Consider the following 23,314-nt stretch of genomic DNA (forward strand, 5'->3'; position numbering starts at 1 on the left):
AAGAATTTGTATTGCTAGTATGGTCGGCAGGTATCCTATTTTCCTGAGAAGGATCTTCTATCTAAAGTCGGGGTTCCCAACCAGGGTACTTGCACCCCACACTAGGTGCAGGATGGAATTTCCGGGGGGTACAACAAAGATAGTTTGTGTCCCTTGCGAGATGGAATTTCAGACAAAGAGTACCTTGTGTCCTTAGTGATGAATCACAAGTCACAATTTCTTTTTTAGGGAGTTATGTGAAGCTGATATTTACTATACAACATATATATATATATATATATATATATATATATATATATATATATACACACACACGTGTATGTATGTGTGTGTGTATATATATATACATGTGTATGTATGTATGTGTGTGTGTGTGTGTGTGTGTGTGTGTATATACATATATATATATTAATCAAATATTTCCTTGGGATGTGGGGTATAGAAAAGATTGGGAACCACTGCTAAATGTTTGTTCGAGGATAGAAATTCTGTTCAGTTCCACTCTGGTTTAGAGAAAGAAATGTAAGAAGAAAAATCTCAGGTTTGAAGTTGCCTTTTCCATCTTTGTAGTAACCTCAGTCACTATGGCCTAAACATGATTTTTAAAAACTGTATCTATTTTCTAAAAAGTACAGAATTGATTCAAAAATGAATATTTGTTTAATTGCTGCTATTTATTTTTTGGCTACTTCCATCTATTGGTGGACATAGCATTGTCCAGTTCAGATGCAGAAGTAGCACACCATTGTTAGAATGTATATCTTCACATTTTAAAAAACTGAAAATATTTTCAGAAATCAGCTTTCGTATGATATTATATATGTGTAGATTGCGATATCTAAAAGCTGAAATGGTTCTTTGACATTTTAAAGAAGTAACTGGAACATTTGTGAGTACTTTTCTCCAATTAGTTTTATTTTATTTTCATGGTATGGATTCTTCATTGGTTTAATTGAAGAGTCATGCGTGTACCTTTCTCCTAGTTAAGCAAAGAAAAATCTCCAGGTTTTAAAGTATTTCAAGCATTTTAGAATTCCAGTTTGAGCTACAATATATATGTGTAATAGGTAGAACTGTGTTCCTGTATCAGAGAAGTAACTTTAGCACCATGGTCTTATCCTGGGAGGGAGATGGGTGGTTCCAAGATTAATGAATTAAAGGAATGGACATATAAAGAGGGGAAAGCAGCAAAAACCAGCCAGACAACTTTACCAACATATCTGAAGGGCTAGAGATTAATGTTCTGTGGGGAAGGGGCACAGAGCAAAGTATCTTACAAAATCTTCTGAATACTGCTAATTTTTTATTTTAATTCACTACAGCTCCTGTCATGTTTGTTAAGTTGAAAAAAAAAAGAGATCTCTATAAGCATTTCATTTTGGGAGCAACAATATGCTCTGACAAAGTATTCAAAATAAGACCCAAACTTCTTGCAGGTCCTGGCAACAAGATTTAAATTGTGTGACATATTTTATAACCAGACTCAATTGTGACTGATCTTGAGCTGAGCAAAATAGACTCTGCTGGGCACTTGAATATGAGATAACAACAAAGTGCCAGATCTATTGGATAGTTGAGGAAATCATGTTGAAAGAAAACACATTACTTCTTAAAAAAACAGTACAAACTGTTTTTTAAAAAAATGTATGTGGACATCCAAGTTATCAGAAATCGAGCATAATTTTAAAATATTGTATCTTTATTGAATAAAGGAGAGGCAGGGAAAATGAATTTAAAGAACAGGTAGTCCTTGACTTACACAGTTCATTTAGTGACCATTCAAAGTTACAATAGTACCGAAAAAAGTGACTTATGACCATTTGTCATACTTAGGACCATTGCAGCATCCCCTTGGTCGTTCTGATGCTTGGAACTAGTTCATATTTATGATGGTCTTGGAGTGTCTTGGGATCGTATAATCACCTTTTGGGACCTTCTGACAAGCAAAGTCAATGAAAAAGCTAGATTCACTTAACAGCCATGTTAGTAACTTAAAACTGCAGTGATTCACTTAACAACTGTGGCAAGAAAGGTTGTAAAATGAGGCAAAACCCCGCTTAACAAATGTCTCCCTTAGCAACAGAAATTTTGGGCTCAATTGTGGTTGTAAGTTGAGGACTATCTGTATGTATGCCTCTGTACCAGGAGGCATCGACCATAGTAAACCGAGTGCGCCATGTGGAAGAACTCTCCAGAGAGACATGAAAAGAAATAAGAATCTTGAACATTCCTCTAGCAAACACTATGTTTAAGGGAAGAGCTATTTTCTCTGCAATCCATGATAACAATTCTACTATTCCGCAGAGTAAAAGGAGAATTAGAAGAGATGCTTCTATTGGGGCAATTGAAACAATAATTAAACCAACAAACTGACATCCATATTCACTCCCCAAGAAAAGTGATTTTCATTGCTTGATTAAGATGGAGTGAACCCAGATACAAAGAAAATGAAAACAATTTTTTGAAAGACCTGTAATTCCACTGCTGTCATTCTTCAATGACAAGTGGGATATTCTGATACTAATAACAATGGAATTGGGAGAGTATTTCTTTAAGATCCTAAAGGTAAGCTGAAGCCAGTAGCCTATTCTTCCAAAATATTCATGGATCCAGAAAAATTGCCTGATTTCAGAAACAGGCAAAGACCGTAAGCCTTGTCTCTGCAGGTATATGTAGTAGTTACTGTAACTATAGTTAATTCTATTTCATCTAAGGCAGCTTATGTGCAACAAAGATGAGGAAACTGATCTGCTACCCATTCCGATATACCTAAGCCACATAGTTGATTGTGGCTTATTGTAGAAGTCAGATCATTGCCTATCAGTCATTTAACATCACCAAGCAACAAAAGTCTATACATTGTTGATAATGAGGTTCAGAAAACATGGAAAAGGCATATCAAGGGCAAATGTTGACATTGTTCTACCCAGCCAGGTATGAGAATACTATCTTCTTGACTAAGCTATTATTTGATAGGAGTTTGAGAATAATCTTGGACTGCCCTGCAGGCTTGAAGAAGACTCTCTTGGGTCAATAGTATTGGCATTTTCTCATTTGTGCCTAACCACATCAAAGTCATATCCTGGCATCTTTTTTCAGTTGTGCCCTCATCATTTTACCTTCATCCCACGAGTGACAGACCTAAGTTGTCCTTGTTTGTACCAACTGCCCTCTTTATTTTAGATGCTGTTTAAGGGAAAACTGAAATCATATAAAGTTTATTAGGTTTGTCAGCTTGGAGGAAAATCAGGTGATGGCAGCAAACTGAAATGGGCAGGCTAAAAATTGCAAATAGGGACAATAGATTTCATGTTGGTATAGTTTTCTGCCAGCTCAAGAATGAATGGCTAGTGCTAATTCAGCAATGTTGAAAGGCCTTCTGTATGCCACAATAAAATGGGAGAAATCAGATATATAAATAAAGGAGACCATTTGAATAATAGAGAAAGATATTACAGGTAGTCCTCGATTTACGATCACAATTGAGCCCAAAATTTCTATTGGTAAGTGAGATATTAGTTAAATGAATTTTGCCCTACTTTACGACTTTTCTTGCCACAGTTAAGTGAATCACTGCAGTTGATAAGTTAGTAACCTGGTTGTTAAGTGAATCTGGCTTCCCCGTTGACTTTGCCTGTCAAAAAGTTGCAAAAGATGATCCTATGACCTTGGGACACAGCAATGGTCATAAGTATGAAACAGTTGCCAACATCTGAATTTTAATCACATGATCATGGGGATGCTACAAACGTTGTAATGGTGAAAAATGGTCATAAGTCACTTTTTTCATTGCCCTTGTCACTTTGAATGGTCACTAAATGAACTGTTGTAAGTTGAGGACTACCTGTAAGGTAGTCTGTAAGATACCTGTAAAATAAGGTATTAATTCCATATTTGAATGAACCGCTTATGATATTAATGAGACAATTTATATTGCTTTTTTTTTTTAATAATTTTTTTATTCATTTTATATTTTAAATTACTAATTTAAAATTTAAGACAATTTATATTGCTAACTGCTAATATTTTCTCTTGTTTACTTTGAAGTGGGCTCTTCAAGGAGAGAAGGGGTACCGGCTCATGTTAATCTTTCTGCATCTTCAATGCTAATGATCGCAATGCAGTATACGACCAATCCTGGTATGTACTAGCTGCCATGGCTGTTTCTTGTAGGAGCAGAACTATTTGAGAGTGCTTTTAATCCCTCTCTACTGTGTGCTTATTTTTAAAAGGAATTGAAAATGGCTTTTTTAACATATCTAAGCCTAGTGCCTGAAGTAGCTATTTTGGTGCTAATTAATTTCACAATGATGCAAAGGTACATTTAAAGATCTGGAAACAGGATCTTAAGCTCTATTTTAACACCAGGAAATGGGACAGGTTTTTTTAAAGAAATCACAATTTCTTTAGTGATAATTGTTAACAACTCATATTAAATTTAGATTAAAAGGTGTTGATTGCTTCATATTTCACATTTGGTAAAGTTCGTAATGATAAGGCCTGCTTGGAAAGTAGCTCCTGTAGAAGGGACAGGCAGTGCCATTACACAATGGTTAGCAGCAAAGCATTCAGACTGTAGCAAGGTCTGCTATGGTAAAATAATGCTTGGTTGTTTTGCAAATGGCCTGCTTTATTTGTTCTCCGTTTATTGTCGGGGATACACTAAAATCTTTGGGGGGATTCAGGTTGCTAGCTTTTATTCTAATTGGATAGTGATTATCCAATTTGACCTTTGAAATCTCTCAAGCTATTTGATTTGCCAAAAAGTTAGTAATTAAACAATAAATACAATATTTGTCATTTAATGAGATTTGCTTCTGTTTGCCTCTTCTTTCCCAGTGTATCACTGTCAATTACTGGAATGTCTTATGAAACACAAACAGGAAGTATGGAAAGTAAGTTTGGGACCAGATGGCTTTTATGGAAACAGTACTGTATGGTGATTAATAAGTTAGTAACTTTGAATTACTAAATCATTTTGAAACTACACTTCTAATTCCTTTCCTGAAGTTACAAAATACAGATCCATTGTAGAATGACATAAATTTATGCATGTAAATTTATGCATGTATTTCCCGTTTTAGGCTTTCCGCTGAAATTCTAGGTAAACATAAACAGAAATATGGAGAAGAAACATTGATCCAGTTTTTTAAAAGAACCATGTATGCTATGAGCAAGCTTCTCTTCCATCTGCTGTCTCTCCAGCCACCATTGCCTGTCTATCTCTGGGCTTTTCCCCATGGTTCTTTCTGACCATTTGGATTCGCTTGTTCTCACAGTATTAGTGGATTACAGATACTCCATCAGTTTATCACCAGCTCTATTGTGGTCATATGAATCTGCAGCAAACTTAGCCCTTGAAGAATTTCTTGGCAGTCCATTCCACCATTAATGGGAACTCCTGCCTTAGCCTGCCTTCTGCCTCCTTTGCCTTAGCATTAATTGGATAACATTTTTTCCCAGCCAACCCGTATTCCTGGAATTTAACAGAGATGTTGGGTCCTTTAGCCTGGCTTTTTGATGGATCATTTCTTTCTTATTTGTTCAGTTTTTCAGGTTCAATACATTTCTCCTATTTTGTGGAATGTTGCTTGTGGCATAGAAAGAGTTGTACCCGCCTGAATTAGAATAATAATAAGCACTACTATGTTAGCAGAAAATGTTTGGGGAAAAACTGATATGGATTTTTACATGTAAAGTTTGTGAGCAAAGTTCTGGAACTCTAAACAAATTCATGGACTGATTTGGAGACACCTTGCTCCTTAGATCTAAGTTTCTATTCCCCTGTGGTGGTGGTATATAAGCATGAAAACAATAACAATAGATTCAAAACGGAAGTAGTCAGTGAATGGATTTCTATAGGTAGATCAGAGTAGAGTTTTGGTAATATCAGTGGTAATTAATTTTATTTAAATCTTTGGGGGATGGAGTATTCTCAGGAAAGAGACAACATTGCAATTGTGTACATGACTATTTAATGAAATAAGTTCTATGTACCAACCAGTATGTAGCGTACTGTACAGGATTTCAATGCTGTGCATGTCTACTCAACTCATATGTGCCATTGAGTTCAGTGAGGCTTATTCCTTAGTCTAACTGCCTCCAAGTCTTGGGAAGGATTATTGAATTGCTAATTGTTTTCACTTTTCTATTACTTGTGTCTCACTGCATCTGTAAAGGCTGCCCTTGCCTGAATTTAAATGCGTTGCACCCTCTGACTTCCTCTAGGATTTGCTATATGTAATAGCATATGGTCCATCTCAAGTAAAGCCACCTGCAGTCCAAATGCTTTTCCACTACTGGCCCAACTTAAAACCTCCCGGGGCAATAAGTGAATATCGAGGACTACAGTATACGGGTAACTGAGATCATCAAACTATGCATTAACGCTAATACAATTTATTGGCAGAAGTTATCAATAATGTCACTGAGATATAGTTGGTTTTTTTAAAGCATTGACTCCTCTGTGTAAAATGTTCATCACCCTGTAATGAGCTCTGGATTAGAACCTTTGAAATTGAAAAATGGGGAAAATAGAGACAATTTTCTAACTTCCTAATTAGGAAAGCAGTTCTAGTTGTTTCCAAACCAGAAAAGCAGTTAAATGCTGTCAAAAAGTAGGCTGTAAGTTCTTCTATAAGCACATGATGTTTAACCTAATGATGCATGGGAAAAAGATTGAACTGACAATTGAACTCAGTCTGTTACTACATAGTTCTGCATTTTAAAGCTAGAATGTTTTTCCCTAGCTTTAAAATGCAGAACTATGTACTAACAGACTGAGTTGTCTTGTCAGGGTTCCAATGCAAAAGATGGCTTCCAGGCCTGAGATGGCACTTGATGTTCTGATGATAGATTTATTATGAATTTCCATTTTAACTCTGACTACTTTAATTCTGTGATGAATTATGTATCCATCAGATTGCAAAAATAATTAACATGGATGTGTGAACCAGGCCTTAAAAATACTTCATACTGTGATTTTGTAAAGATATGCAGAATGATAAACAATACTTCACATTTAACGTTTAAGAAAATGTTTTATAGATATGTTCCATCTAAATTCCAACCCCAATAATTTAATCTCTGGATTCTCAGAGTTCTTTTTTATAAACAGCCTGGCATATTTTAAATGGCATTATTGGATGCTGAATCTTAATTAATAATTCAATACATTATTTTATTATGCTTCACTGTATTTGCTAGAGCTGGGCTAACATCACATGGTTAAATAATTGAGGCATGAAACAGAGACATTATCAGCTGAAATTCCTTCAGACGATATTGATGGTTTCATACAATGCTAAATTTTACCTGTATTTAGCTTTTAGTAAACCTGTGCAACTTTATCCATGATGGTTTTATTTTTCAGCATGGAATCCCATTCATTGTCAGCACATTGAATGCCATAATGCAATTAACAAGCCAGCTGTGAAGGTAATAAACACTTCTGTATCCTGTAAAACATGCCCTGTGAGTAACCATTTCAGCCTTATCCCAGCTTTTTATGGCACATTAGAAACAGAATGGAAGATCATTGTCTATCATTCAAATTATGGTATTGCCAAATATAACCATGGTAACCCCATTATAAAATTCCTGATAAATCCCTCTTTTTTATAAAGAGATTGTGAAAGTGATTCTTTTGTTCAAGACCATTTTTTGTTCACAAAAATTCTATAAATAGTTCTGTAGGGACAACACAACTTTAGTGATCACAGTTGGAATTAACAACCTTATACTATACTTGTACACTAAGTAGTTTTGTTTTTCCTCACAAAGACACTTATGTCCTTTGCACACCATGTCTTTTACACACATCCAAATAAGAACCAGAAGTCTAATGAGAATGCAGAAAAGCATGACCAAAGAAAGAAAATCCCAAACTACTTTTGCTATAGAACTGGAGTTTTAAAAAACAGTAACAAGAGCTGTGGTGGTATAGTGGCTAGAATGCAGTATTGCAGGCTAATTTTGTCAACTGCCAGCAGTTCAATCCTGTCCAGTTCAAGGTTGACTCAGCCTTCCATCCTTTCGAAGTCAGTAAAATGAGGGGCCAGATTATTGGGGGCAATAGCCTGACATTGTAAACTGATTAGAGAGGGCTGTAAAGTACTATGAAGTGATATATAAATCTAAGTGCTAATGCTAGTATTATTGCTAACTATAAATCCAACACTCCATTTTGGATAGAGTAATGGGTATAATTTATTCAAAGTTACACTGGTTATGAAAAGTAAATCCATATTCTCTCTACTGCAGTTGTGTTTTGTGGTCTTTAGTATCTGAATGCTTGTGATGCTGATGACAAGAGTTATATGTCTGATGTTTATGAACTGATATTTTAACTTTTGAGCCAAATTTTAATGCAAAGCTAAAAATAAGATTTTATGATAATCAGAGTAGAATTACTCTATCCAAATTTTACAGACTGAATCCTTATGGTAAATATTGTTCCCACCTGTAATCCTAGTATGTAAATGCTAAATATTTTGTGAATAGGAGAAGAATTCAACCCATAGATTCTATTTGAGTAACACACCACTATAAGGAGTAAGGAATGATAAATTTCATACATCACACTTAACTGTGATTTTATTAATTATGTTTTATTGACCCACAATTGGCTGGGAATGCAGACATTAAATGAAGCTATGAACCATCCTTTACAAAGACACATGGAATGTGTTAGACATTATAGCATATTGGCATAATGTGCTATGCAACTCAGCCTGGCAAACATATTCTCTTTTGATAGTTTAACTAACAGTATGCTCTTTTTTTCCCCTCAGACCAGTTTATTTGCATATTAGTTTGCTTGCTGAATCTCAAAATGTGCCAGACTACCTTATTACAAATTATGACATTCTTTCTTAATATCTTCTTTACTGAATCAGTGCTGCAAAATATATCAAACAAGCATTCAAAAAAAATAATGATATAACCCATTTGTGCCATCATCAGTCATCATAAGTACTCTAATCCTTTCTCCATATTCAAGGACTAAGGTAAAAAGGAAATACAGGACCTATAATGTTAATTTCTTTCATTCAAAATATACCTGTCCTCTAATGAGGCTTCATGTAGAGATGGTGCTTTTGGGGAATGAAAAACTAATTCCATACTTCCTGTGTATTTCAGATGTGCGTAGACCCTTCTTTATCTGTGGCTTTGGGTGATAAACCACCCCCTCTCTATCTTTGTGAAGAATGCAGCCAAAGGATTGCAGGGTGGGTAAATCAAGAGATGCACACACACACACACACAAACAGAGAGAGAGAAAAAACTGGAGATAAACTTAAGAGATACTTCTTTTAAAAAGTTGTGTCAAACTTTGGAGCCTGATTAAGTTAAAGTGACACTGAACTGGAAAGCAAGCAGGAAAAAACAACTACTTAATTTACAGGTCTGTGCAAATGCAACAGTTTGATTTTCTAAGTAGAATAAAAAATTACATTTGCTTTATTAAGTCACACAGTCCATTTGACACTGCAGGAAATATGTTATGAATAAAAACAGGGCAGGGAGTAGTGTCCATGTCCTGACTGCAATTAAGCAAAAAGAATTAAGATTCAAAGATACAAGGAGGTAAAGATGTAGAATAGGAATCGGGATTTTCCAAGCATTTAAAGAAAAATTGTCCTGCTGGATTCCTCTATATGATATAGTTGGCTAGACTATTTTTGATCTTAGTCTTTAGTAAAATCTATATACTACTACAACTCTTATGTCTAACTTTTAACTGGGTGAAACAGTGTATCATGGGCAACAATTTTTGTACCAAGATACCTCACATGGGCTAACTTTGAGAATGTGTCCAAAATCAAGGACCCAGGACTCATGTGAGGTAGACACTTGGCAAATTTGTGGTTGCTTCAGTGCTGCCATGCTGTCACATGGATCTGTAGCAGAGATGGGAAACCCATATGACCAAAGTCATATATTGTCTTTGACCTAAGTTCAAGCATCAGTTATCTACGACTGTTTATAGCATCTCTGAAAATAAATCCAACCATAATTCAGCTGGTTGTAACAGTACATGTGGGTGGGCTTTATTGGTGGCTAAGTGGCATTAGAAGTCACAAGTCAAAAAGGGTGAAGAAAGGGAGATGGGAGAAGTGACCTTTCTATGTACTTTTAAGGTCTGGCTCTTCCTGCTGTTATCTAGCACTGTTATATTCCCTGAAAGAATTCAATCTTGGTAAAAAAAAAATCCTATTCCTATTGTATAGCATTAAATTGTACATTGTAATGTAAGGCCATGTATTTTCCCTTGTTGTTTCTTAAGTATATAATAAGACTTCTCACTGTTACAGTGTTTGCTTTAATGAGATACTCAGAATGGAACACATATTATTTTATTAAAATAGCAGTATTAAGAATGAAATTTAACCCAGGGCTGTTCATTAAGTGGAGAAAATACACTATTTTATGGCCTAAGTTTTAAAATCCAATTATTATCAAAATTGGAAGTATGTGACCACCAATTCCTGGACATGTGTCAGCTTTGGAAGCCATATTAGGCCGGAAGCTTCCATGCTGCCACCTTCTCATGTGTGGGAAAGTAGGAGGGGGGATTTAGTAGAGGGGTTGTCTCTAGACGTAATAGCATTCTTCCTGTTGGTCAAGGTCAGGGGGATCCTGCATCTGGAGAAGGAGTGGTTGGAGTGATGTCTCGAGATGGGACGGCGGTTGATTGGAGCATGTGATCGACTGAGGAGTGAGGGGATGGTTTGGGGTTTTTTGATTTACTGAGGAAAAAACCTGGACCTCTCAGATTCGGGTTTTCCCAGATGTGCCAGTTTACCTATTCTAGTAAATAGAACTTTGAAAATGTTTGCTTCAGAGTCTTTACTTGGAGTTGGAGTTTTTTCTGGAACGCTGACAACAGGTGGATCAGAAGGTGTGACTTTGGGCTGCTACTTTATCATTGTTTTAGCATTATAATGATGCCACTTGCAAAGGATTACTAAAAATTGTTTTAATTTTATAAAAGTCACCTTTGTGTCGAAATAATCCTTGCTTTAAATCAAAAGCAAAAATAATTATTTTGGAAAGAAGGCCAAGCTTTATACAGGGATGAGGTATTTGACACTTAGAGCTACTTATTCTCTTTTTTAGTATTTTATCTTTTTGCCAAATAGGTTTTTTTTCTCTGTATATTTTGGTATCTTCTAAATTAGAATGTTTTTTGTAACATAAAAAAAAAAATAGGCAGGCAGACTTGGAATAAATGAATGACAAAGAGGCTAAAGTTGTCCAGCTGCCAGTTGCCGTTTTAGAAGTAAAAATAAAGCTTGGATCCTAATTAGGTATCTGGGAGCTCTTCCCTTCATGTATGTTTAATGGAGGTTCCATTAATTGGGGAATTAATTTTAGGCAATGTCTCCCATAAAGGCTTCTCTCTCTCTTCATTCTCCCAGGCGTGTGAAACAGCTTTTCAGAAGTGTAAGATTAGCAGAAATAGAAGAACTAATTGGTGGAAGACTTCCAATCTCTCCCCTTCAACTTGTAGAAATACCTGCAGGAATTCTTCTCAGAGAATTCTTAAGAACTTAGCCCACATACATAATCATTATATTCAAAATATGGCTGTTTCATTGAAGGGATAGATGACATCACAGTCCATTCTAATTCTTTTTCTTTTTTCTTTTAAGGGATCACAGTGAATGGTTGGTTGATGTTCTTTTACCACAAGGTAAGACTGAATTTAACACGAGAGAAAGTAATATTCATAGTATGGATATAATAATATTTATAAAATAATGGACTTGTGAAATGCTACAAGGATATTCAAAGGGCATTCATAGCTGGATGGAAGGTCTTTTTGCATGTACAAAATCTCAGGTTCAGTTTCTTCCTTTTTCAGCTCAACAGTCAAATAGTGGTGAAAACAATTTCATCATTATTAGAATTTAAGAGCATTATCATAATCTTCAATGTAGGCAAGCCTGGGGTAAATGGACATACAATCTGAAATAAAATAGTTTTCTAGGTTACTATTTCAGGATTATTCTTTAAGAGGTGATATGAATGTTATTCTCAAAGTGATTAATTCTTATTCTTGCAAATCTAAGACCCTTTCTCTCATTAAACAGAATCTGAACTTAGTCAGATCTGAAATAGACTCAATATAACCCATAGATTTTGAGTAGCTTTCTTTTAACTATGATTATGTTTGGATTCATGATGTTTAATAGGATATAATGCCCATTGGTTTTAGGGCTAATGTCACTGTGAACCATCACAATATATCTGACTTTTAATCAGATAGAATGATGTTGGATTGGACAACCCATGGCCCTCTAGATGTTGCTGTACTGTAACACCCAGAATCCCTCACAATTATTCCAACGGTTGAGAAATGAAGCAACATTTGCACATCCTGTGTTTGCTGAAAAAAAAAAAAAAGGGAATCCCTGCTTCAGACCTTCCAATTGATAAATGGATGTCCAAGATGATACAAACACACATTGGGGAGCCTTAACACTCCTTTATATGTACCTGTAGATATTTATGGAAAGGGCTGAAAGTTTTTTTTTTTTTTTTTACATATCTCTGCTATTTATCTGTGTTCATTGGTGGTGGGATTTGCTGTTAAATTCAGGGGCAAAATAAGCAATTTTTTGGTTCTGAACTTTCAATGAAACTGAACTGCCTGTCTTTGTTAATGAGGATTGTGAAGGGAATAGCAAGCCCAGGTAGTCCTTGATTTATAACCATTTATTATCAACCATTTGAAATTACAATTGTACTGAAAAAAAAAAAAGACTTATGACTGTCCTTGCACTTATGACCATTGCAGCACACAGTGAAAATATAGGCACTTGGAAATGGTCACTTATTTACACATGTGATTACTATTTGCAACCTTCCCAGCTGGCTTCCGACAAGCAAAGTCAGTGGAGGAAGAGCTAGATTTGCTTAACAACCCTGTGATTCACTTAACAACTGAGGCAAAAAAGTCATAAAATTGGGACACAATTCACTTAGCAACAAACTTGCTTAGCAACAGAAATTCTGGTATCATTTGTAAGTCAAGGACTACCTTTACTGAAATTGTTTAAGCATATTATTTGAACAATTTCAATCAATCAATTTCAAACAAACAATCAAACATACAGTATATTAAAATTGTTCAATCAAATTGTTCAAGGTGTATGTAATTTTTCTTTTTGAAAATTGGATTAGATTGAGGCAATATTTTTTAAAAGAATGATAAGAGTAAATATATATATTCACTGAGTTTATAAATACATAAAAAGGCAACATCTTTGTTTTCAATTTTAGTTTTAGAATACATATATTAATATATTTTTATCTAGGATTATATATGTAAGACTAACAGAAAAGTTTTATGTAATGCATTTTAAAAAAGTTTGAATAGTGTTCTTACTGCCAACGTCCAGGCAGTTTCTGAAATGTCCTGAGTAGAATACATTTTCACCAGAAATGTATTGTGCTAAATTGTAGATTATCTTCCCCTGCCAAATCCAATGTTATTCACTAAAACTTTCACTTGTAATCCATGATTGCATGTCTTCCTTCTATGAATATTTTAGCCTCCAAGCTTAGGAATTGAATGGGTTTATGCAAAAATTTCTGTTATGCAAGTCAGAATCCTATACTGTGCCTAGGCCTGGCCTACTGTTAGACTGTGGTATTTATCTTAGGCAACAGATAGAGACAGTTATCTCAGGCAGCAGATATTAGGAAATAATATCAGAGTGCTAGTAGACAAAGTTGTAGGTGTCATTTAACAAGTTCTGTAACCTCTAAATTAGGAAGCATTGTGTAAGGAAGAGTTAACTGCCAGTTTAGTTGGCTTTTGGGCATAGAATGGGCAGAGTAATTATCTTGCTTTTGCCTCTGACAATAAAGGTGTTGTGGGCTAGCCTGAACAGGAAAGTGAGAAATGGGCAGGATTTGCCTTTTTTTGAATTGTAGAAGGCGGAATGTTTGAGCCATGAAGGAAAATGATTCACTCTCTGTTATATACATCCATACCCTATAATGGCTTAATGTAAATGTGTTTCTAATCTGCTTCTATATAAGGTACTGAATAACCCAATAAGATCCAGAAGCCAGAGACCATACTAGAATTATGCTTTACTGGATACTCTATCATATTGCACCTGGTGGCAGAGTGATCATAACTCTTTTGATTTTAATTTCCCTTCCCTTATAGCTGAAATTTCTGCTATATGTCAAAAGAAGGTAAGGTAGAAGTGCATGTCTAATGAGATACAACTCAGCTTGTTGTTGTTGTTTGGTTTCTGGCTTCACCTCATCATCACATGCTGTATAAAAGTCTTTCTGTGTAAATCATCTTATCTTGCTAACACATCTTGATATTATTCTGATTATTATGTGTTGACATTCAGCCTACAATTCTAAGAGCTGTTTTACTGCTATTAATAGTACAATGTCTGGTTAATTATGAGCATACTTCATATAAAATTGCTAAACCAGGAAGCCTGTTGAAGTGAATAGAGATGTGGGGGGGCAGCAAAACAAAGTCACACTCTGAAAGGAAGAATGTTGTTATTTTTCTTCTAGATAGCAGTTTTTTCCCAAAGAAGATTATTTGCTCAGTCTGAAATATTGTGATTGTCCTCTATGAGTAAGGTAGAGATCATGGTGATGGGCAACAGAATTTCATTAATTGTAAAGAGTAGAATCAGAGTAGAATCTTGTAGAACATCAAGATAAAAGAAGTTCCATCTTGCTTAATTTTTCTTTTTTTGTTTTTTGACATGTTATGCAAAGATGAGATGATTTTGGTTCACAACCTTTTTTTGACCATGCCCTACCTAAGCATCTCGAAAATCCTGATGCCCCCCCCTCCCGCCCCCGGGGACATATAATTCTTGCTATTCAAAAAGTGAATTCCTACTCACAGGAGAAAGCCTAAAAGGCCATTAACTTGGTTTAAACAAGGTTCCAATTGCCCCCATTAAAAATCAAATTGCCCCCCTGTGGGATGTGGACCACATGTTGGGAACCACTGATCTACTGTAGATGGTTTTTTTAATGGTAGTAAAATTATATAGTAAGGGCTGAATATCCAAATAGCAAGGTCTTCTTCTGTCTCTCAAAAATTCTTCAATAGTTGTGTGTGATTGATGATTTACTGCAAAGCATAATCTCTCCACAGTATATTTATCCTATACTATTATGGGTGGAGGTTAATATAAGAATAGTACTGTGCATACCTTCAGAATGTGGGTCTTGAACAAAGACACAGGTAAAGCACCTTTTCAAAATTTCTTCACAAAACAATACAGCCACTAAATGTCTAACAGGAAAACGGCCATAACCCTTAGTTTGAACGATTTCAGAAGCTAAAAATGTCTGCATGTGCTCAGAAACTTTATTTGGAGCTTTTGACCAGTTTTCTACAGTCAGCTGTGCAAAGCCTGCAGTTCCACAGGAATTGCCAGACAAAGTTTCAAGGTCACACAAGCCATCACTTATAGGCTTAATCTAGAGCAGTATAGAGGACTAAGTACTGGTACTGGGAGCTTGGTTTTCCATTGTTGAATAGGGTAACAATTTAAAATCTAGTACAGGTAGTCCTCAACTTACAATCATTTATTTAGAAACTATTGGAAGCTACAAGGGCACTAAAAAAAGTGACTGTTTTTCACACGACCATTATAGCATCCTGGTCACAATTTGGACAGTTGGCAACTGGCATGTATTTATGATAGTTGCAGTGTCCCAGGATCATGTGATCATCTTTTGCTTTTATTCTGACAAGCAAAGTCAATGGGGAAGCCAGACTAACTTAACAACCATGTTACCAACTTAACAACTGCAGTGATTCACTTACACTATGGTAAGAAAGACCATAAAATGAGGCAAAACTCACTGACAAGTATCTTGCTTAGCAATGGAAATTTTGGGCTATATTGCGGTCATATGTCAAGGATTACCTGTAGCTCACATCTGAACTCTGCATTTCCCCACTCTCTAAGTATCTCAGCTTTTCAACCTATTCCAAGGTAATGTTTTAAATGTAAATTTCTATGACTGTCAGCTAGTTGCGTTTTGCTTCTATATCACATTTATTTTGTTTTTTGCAGAATTGTAGCTCACATGTTAGGAGGGCTGTTGTGACATGTTTCTCTGCTGGATGCTGTGGTCGCCATGGTAACAGGCCAGTGCGTTACTGCAAAAGATGCCACTCAAATCATCACAGCAGTGAAGTCGGGGCAACAGCAGAGACCCATCTTTATCAGACATCACCACCTCCTATCAATACCCGTGAATGTGGTGCTGAGGAATTAGTCTGTACGGTGGAAGCTGTCATTAGGTAACCTTCACTAGCTTAATTAATATAGTCAAATGTTCCTTTCTGCCCTCCATCCTCTGCCCCATTATTGCAGCCTTTCCCAATTGGTATCACCCAGATTGAATCAGATTTACCCATGGTTTCAGTCCAAGAAGCCACACTGCCTGACATTGAAAGGTTAGTATGGTGAACTCATGTACAGGTTTTGGAGTTCATCTTAGGTGTTCTTCATTTTTTAGCCTGCTGAAAGAGGCTGAATTCCATGCTGAACAAAGAGAATACGAGCTCAATCGCAGGAGGCAGCTGGGCCTGTCTTCCTCTCATCATTCTTTGGACAACACAGATTTTGATAACAAAGATGATGACAAGCATGATCAGCGGCTTCTGAGCCAATTTGGGATCTGGTTCCTGGTAGGTGTGCTTTCCTCTCTTCCTTAAGATTCAAATTCTAGGAGAATTATTAGAAGCATCTCAGAGATTAAAACAATCTTTCCAAATATGGTGCCTTCCAGGTACCCCGGACTTTAACCCCATCATCCAGTCTTCCCAGTATCTATTGCTATCTGGAGATTATTTGAATTGAAGGCCAACACATCTGTAGAATTGAGACCAGGGTTCTAAATCTCTGTGAATAGAGAAATTTCATGGCTTCTGATGTTCATTTTCCTAATATGAGGGGATGACAGAATATTGTTGTTCTTCCCATTTTTTAAAATTTTGTTTGAAGGCATAATATCTGGAGAAGATCTCTTTATAAACAGCTTTGGCAGGCTATAGAATTATAGACTAGAATAATTATAGACTAAATAATATGCATGACCACAGCAAAACAAATACAAGGATGTACTTTGAACAATGATGACTCTAGGGGATTAAAAATGAGCAACCCACCAAGCACTTACATGTGAGGAATTCTGTCCATATAAACTAAAATGACTAGCTTTGTAGTGTTTTGTGAATGCAGTTGCTCCCCTCCTTAGTTATTGAGATTATGGGATTAAGACTCTTTCTTAGTGCAGTGCTTCTTATTTTGGTTTTTATCTATTGGGAGAAAATATGTGTCAATATAGTCTCTTATTCTTAAACATTTAGTTCAGTCTTCTCATCTTTGAACTCTCTTTTTATAATACTCCAACTAAAGAACATTTCTGGAGAGCTCAAAAGCTTTTCTGTCAACTCCTCCCAAAAGTGCTTAGTTAATCAAAAGTTCTTCAATATAGCATCAGTGGCAATCTGTTAACAATGGCAAGTGATGTATAGACTGTTTAGATTGATTCCTGAATATGTAATCTGCTTAGCTAAAGTAGGAATGTGAGAAGCATGCCTTTTTATCAGACATGTTTCTCAGGATAAACAACTATTAAATGGCTTCTTAAAGGGGATGGTATTAAATCAAAGAACAAATAAGAGATGGTCAAAAGGACTATAATCTGTGCGGAATGTAGATGGAAATAAAATAATTTTGGTTGGAGTTGATCACTTTGGAATATTGCACTGAATCTGAATTTCATTTTGAATCTTAGCTTTTATTTTTAATAGATAAGTCCCAATTAGAACAAATACACGCTAGTAGTTGCATATTATTTCATTATTTATGTTTAAATGTTTATTGCTTTCCCAATGTTTTTGGCTGAGTTTGATAGTAGTAGAATAGTCCCCCCCTCCAAGTTTTTGTGCCTTTGTTAGTCAAACTATCTGAAAGCACACTTGTTTCTTATTTTTCCGCAATTTGCAATAGATAAAGAGAAAAATTGAGAACATTTTGTTTGCAGGTTAGCCTCTGCACCCCTAGTGAGAACACCCCTACAGAGAGTTTGGCTCGACTTGTCAGCATGGTTTTCCAGTGGTTCCACTCCACGGCATATATGATGGATGATGAAGTTGGCAGCCTAGTGGAGAAACTCAAGCCCCAATTTGTCACTAAATGGCTGAAAACGGTGTGTGATGTTAGATTTGATGTCATGGTGATGTGCCTTCTTCCTAAACCAATGGAGTTTGCAAGGGTAAGAATTATAGTTCTTGATTTATAGCAGTGTCACAGATAAACATATTTAGATCCATATGTAATGGACATTCCTAGCAGTGTTAAATTACAGGGTTAAATATTTTGAGTGCTTGTTGTACGCAAAAAGAAAATGTAGTGCTGGTTGCCTTCAGTACTATATAACTTACTATATGACATTTAATACAGCTTTTTCCCCCTTGGCAATGTCCTCAGGTAGGTGGATATTGGGATAAGTCATGTAGCACTGTGACACAATTAAAGGAAGGTCTGAACCGGATCCTCTGCTTAATTCCATACAATGTAATCAATCAACCTGTGTGGGACTGTATTATGCCAGAATGGCTGGAAGCCATCAGGACTGAAGTGCCAGACAATCAACTGAAGGAATTCAGGGAAGTATTAAGGTAAGTGGAACAATATGCAGTCTTTTTAATTCCTGTTGGAGGAATTGAAGGTTATATATTAGTCGTCTTTCAGACAGTAATCCAAGCCTTACATATCTAAGCTGTAACTTTATAAATGGAATGTCAGACATGAATTATGTTCTGTAACATATATGAAATTTCAAGCCCTTGGAGCAAATGCACTTGCTTTTCCCAAAAACATCAGATCTGGATTGGACCCAAAGTTTGAATTGCAAGAAAGCACTTTCAAATTCTAAACCTCTTGAGATGTCTCCTTAGCCAATGGTTTGATTACAATGATTCAGGTCTTGAAGGCCCATGAATGTCATTTAGGAACTTATAAGGTAAAGGTAAAGGTTCCCCTCGCACATATGTGCTAGTTGTTCCCAACTTTAGGGAGCGGTGCTCATCTCTGTTTCAAAGCCAAAGAGCCAGTGCTGTCTGAAGACATCTCCATAGTCATGTGGCTGGCATGACTAAATGCCAAAGGTGCACAGAATGCTGTTACCTTCCCACCAAAGGTGGTCCCTATTTTTCTGCTTGCATTTTTTGCGTGCTTTCAAACTGCTAGGTTGGCAGAAGCTGGGACATGTAACGGGAGCTCACCCCGTTACGCAGCACTAGGGATTCGAACCACTGAACTGCCGACCTTTCGATCGACAAGCTCAGCATCTTAGCCACTGAGCCACCACATCCCTTTAGGAACTTATAGATTGAACATTAGTTCTTGATATTGATATATCAATAAAATTCCAAGTTGCAGAAAAGCAAGCGCCTACAATCATAATTCTCTGATATTGTTTAATTTGCATCTTTTTAAAAAGGTGGAAGCCAAAGAGTTGCAGTAATTGATGTATCACACTTTGATTTTGATTGTAGAGAGAGATGCTGACATATGCTGACTTCAGTTGAATTTGAATTCCTTCCCATTTTATTATCAGTTCAGAATGGTTTACACATGTAATACAAAAATAAAAGCATTCATAAATTATATAATTACATTACTTTCTAAAGAGGGAATTAGAAAACTGTTAAACTTCCTAATGATCAGGAATATACACTATTGTAGTTTATAGGACTGATGGTCCTCTCCCACTGGAGATATTTGAGCAAAGGTGAGAAGTCATGAACAGAAATGCTATAATTCTATATTACTTGCAATGATCAAAGTTTGGATTAAATTAAAATTGAGATTCTAAGATCTTCTCCATCCTTTCATATATGTCAAACTTTTTCATTGTCCTCGTCATGCTTCTTATAGAATCTCCTTACACAATCTTATTTCTTTTCAAAATTCCATAGGACAGTTTAGCTCTTTTCATGACCACCAATTGGCATAGTCTCATTTGGAATTTATTCCAGTAAAAACTACTGCTATACAATGTAGAACTTTTACATATATGTAATGTTTTCCTGATCAGGTGTCTGAAGAAGCTTAAGCCAAAAGCTTAAGCCAAAAGTCTACCTAAAATAAGCAGTATAACTATGTATGTCATGGTTATAAGATATTTATTTACTTTATATAATGTATTACAGAATTTCAGCCTTTAGTGCAGAATCTATTTTATAAAGTTCCAAGGTTTCCAAATGTGCACAATGTTTAAAAATAAATAAAAAATATAGTGTATTTAAAAATAAATAAATAAAAATTATAGTATGTTATTTGAAATCAAAGTTTGGAGCTTGAAATAGGGTTGCTTTGATCTCAGACTTCTGGAATTTTTAGACTAGTTATCCTGAATCAGAGCAGGGTGCTTCAGATTCAAAACATTTAAAATTTGAAATGTTTTACAAACAGCTGGTTTCAAATAATACGCCAATTAGTAATTAGAATTGTTTGAGTGTCATTTTTAAATTTTGTGGACAGCTTTTGCTCTTTTGGGCAGCCGTCCCAAAGACGTCCCCTAAAGAACTTGCTAATCAATCTTTTGTCTTTGTGCATTGCAGTAAAATGTTTGATATTGAGCTATGCCCACTCCCTTTTTCTATGGAGGAAATGTTTGGCTTCATAAGCTGTCGATTCACAGGATATCCATCCTCTGTACAAGAACAAGCTCTACTCTGGCTTCATGTGAGTGCTGACATATCTTTGATCAAGTCATCCTATGGAAGCACATTCCAGTGTGTTGATACTATCATATTATCAACTACTATCATAGTTCCCAGATAGTATTGACTGTGTGCATCGAAATTTTTTTAATATATACTAATCCTAATTAATTAATTAATTAATTTGTTTGTTTGTTTGTATTAATTGGTATTTTGGCTCACTATCCCAAGCAAACATTATATGGTTTCTATTGTTATTGTCTTGGAGCTACCTATGATCAAGCTTTGTGATCTGTGAGGCGCTTTCAGTGTTCAACTCATAAAATAGCTTAGAGAGTCTTACTTCCTTTTCCTTGCCACCTGTTATGAAGTTAATACAGTCTCAAGAAATCATGCAGAAACATCTGATGCAGAGGCTAAGCAGATCAGCATTTGGTTGTGTCTGGTTAGAAAGCAATGTGATCATTCTATGGATAAGTTTTGTCATGACAGAAAGATGTGCATTTAAGAAATTAAGGCTTCAGTAACAATTTTAGGTGACTTGCATTAAGGGTCTCTTTGAGGAAGCCAACCTAAAAGCAGGAGCTGGGTTCACATATATTAAACCTTGATTATTTGACTTTGATTTATTGAACAAATAATAAAAATTGGGTTTGCATGGTTTGCTAAACCATAAACCATAGTTTCAAAGGCACAATTAATATATCATACTAAGCTTAGATCAACCTCTTCACACAAACATCATTAGTGTCATGTATATACCAATTAGGGCGTGTCGAAGTTTTCAACTTTCAATTTCCAAACATTAGGAGTGCTCAAAAGTTGTGGCATGCTTTGGGGATTGTAAAGATATTGTGGTCACTTTAATATAATTTAGATGTGCTTGGTAAGTAACTACATAAATATCATAACTTTTTAACATTTTGTTTGCTCCATTTATACACACTTCAGTTGATCAGTCCATAAATTCTACAACTACAGTTTCAACCCCCATGCCCTAGATCTTAATTTGTATAGGTACTAAATTAAATGAATGCTTTAAGTTCATTTTTCATTTTGACCTAGTTTCTAAAATATACACTAGCACTTCAGTTTTTAGTTGAACCTGAGAACACTGTCTTCTTCCTCTTTTTCAGGTGTTATCTGAATTAGACATTGTAGTTCCACTTCAGTTGGTAATCAGTATGTTTTCTGATGGTGTTAATTCTGTGAAAGAACTGGCAAATCAAAAAAAATCGAGAGTCAGTGAGATAACTGGGAACCTTGCAGCTCGAAGGGTAATTCATTATCAATTTCCTTTATAATATGAGACACATTTTGCATGTATTTTTTGACTAAGTCAGCAGGTGCAATCAGTGAAAATGAAGTGTGATTAAACTAAAGACCTTTGAAATGAGCGGGGCTGAGTATGCATTTAAGCTTAAAACTGAACTTGGTTACTTAACAGGATGCTCTGTTGAAGATTGCAAATTTATTCATTGTAAATAGATGCATTTAGAATCAGGTTCAAAGTAGGCAGGATGCTTTTTCATAGAACTGGCAGTTACGCAGGGTTTTTTTTTCTTTTCAAAAACCCACTAAATAGCAAGTTTAGGTCTTTGACCTGGATCAGACATTAATTATTAGGTGTGAAAACTTAGTTTTTTGCTATTTGTTGCAGACCCAATCTAGATCACACCATTCCTTATTCATATTATTTGTATAGGGGAAAAATTCCAATAGAGGGTATATGAATTCTGCAAATATTGCAAGTAACGTGTGGAAGCATGAAACTGATGGGACACCAGCAGGTGTTGAAAAGTTCTGGTATGAAAAAGGATTGTCCCTCCATCAGTCTTAGCTATGGTCAACTATAAAAGGTTCTGAGTGTTTCAGCACAACCTCAGTTGGAGGGTTGTAAAATATAAATATAAAATATATATTGAACTATATCGCCCTGGCAGGACCTAGACTTAGCTTTTTAGAAAACACTTCCTGCTTGTTATGTTAACCTTCCAAATAGAGATGTCTATGGATATTTTAAACCTATCTAAAACATTTAAACAAAAAGATAAACTATTTAACTCAGTAGGCTAAACAAGCAATTAAAATGATTAAACCAGCAACTGGATAGTAGAAATCAGGGTTCAAATGATTCAAATATTAGAGCTGCAAAAGTCTGTAGATGGTACAAAGAGAAGTTTTATGCACCTCTCTGTTACTATCTTATGATTGTCTGGATTTTTATAGTGTCAATGTAGTCACTCCAATTAAAAAAAATGATTAAAACAGGGAAAATTCTGGGAGTTGAATCCATTGGTCTTAAAGTTGCCAAGGTTGGACTCCCTTGCATTAGGACAAACTAAGATTTAACAGTAAAAGTCTTAATAGAATAGAATTGGTTTTGCCTTGCACCAAAAAGATAATAGAACTCCCTGGGGGAGATGCTTCATCACTATACATTCTCATGGAAGGGTTCCAAGCATATCTTAGGACTCAGAGAAATACACAAGAAAAAGTGCTCCTTTAGATATGTCAAATGTAGTTTGGCTGTTAGTCACATCATTTTAGTAAGACTTA

At 35.6% G+C, this 23,314-nt stretch overlaps 1 protein-coding gene across 3 annotated transcripts in view; it reads left to right on the plus strand.

Moving 5' to 3' along the window:
- Positions 1 to 23,314, plus strand: part of UNC79 (unc-79 homolog, NALCN channel complex subunit) — a 133,323-nt gene that overhangs the window by 19,854 nt on the left and 90,155 nt on the right. For all 3 annotated transcript variants that reach the window (XM_070931521.1, XM_070931522.1, XM_070931524.1), the window contains 13 exons: positions 4,048 to 4,140; positions 4,840 to 4,895; positions 6,229 to 6,358; positions 7,373 to 7,437; positions 9,142 to 9,230; positions 11,658 to 11,698; positions 14,189 to 14,217; positions 16,089 to 16,318; positions 16,537 to 16,708; positions 18,070 to 18,300; positions 18,516 to 18,706; positions 20,654 to 20,777; positions 21,892 to 22,032. In XM_070931521.1, coding sequence (XP_070787622.1) covers positions 4,048 to 4,140; positions 4,840 to 4,895; positions 6,229 to 6,358; positions 7,373 to 7,437; positions 9,142 to 9,230; positions 11,658 to 11,698; positions 14,189 to 14,217; positions 16,089 to 16,318; positions 16,537 to 16,708; positions 18,070 to 18,300; positions 18,516 to 18,706; positions 20,654 to 20,777; positions 21,892 to 22,032 — 1,592 coding nt within the window. The remainder of the gene's footprint in view (positions 1 to 4,047; positions 4,141 to 4,839; positions 4,896 to 6,228; positions 6,359 to 7,372; positions 7,438 to 9,141; positions 9,231 to 11,657; positions 11,699 to 14,188; positions 14,218 to 16,088; positions 16,319 to 16,536; positions 16,709 to 18,069; positions 18,301 to 18,515; positions 18,707 to 20,653; positions 20,778 to 21,891; positions 22,033 to 23,314) is intronic.

Source organism: Pituophis catenifer, unplaced genomic scaffold (assembly GCF_029215685.1).
Source record: "Pituophis catenifer annectens isolate HBS135680 unplaced genomic scaffold, rPitCat1.0.hap2 SCAF_1, whole genome shotgun sequence".
Taxonomy (NCBI): Eukaryota; Metazoa; Chordata; class Lepidosauria; order Squamata; family Colubridae; genus Pituophis; species Pituophis catenifer.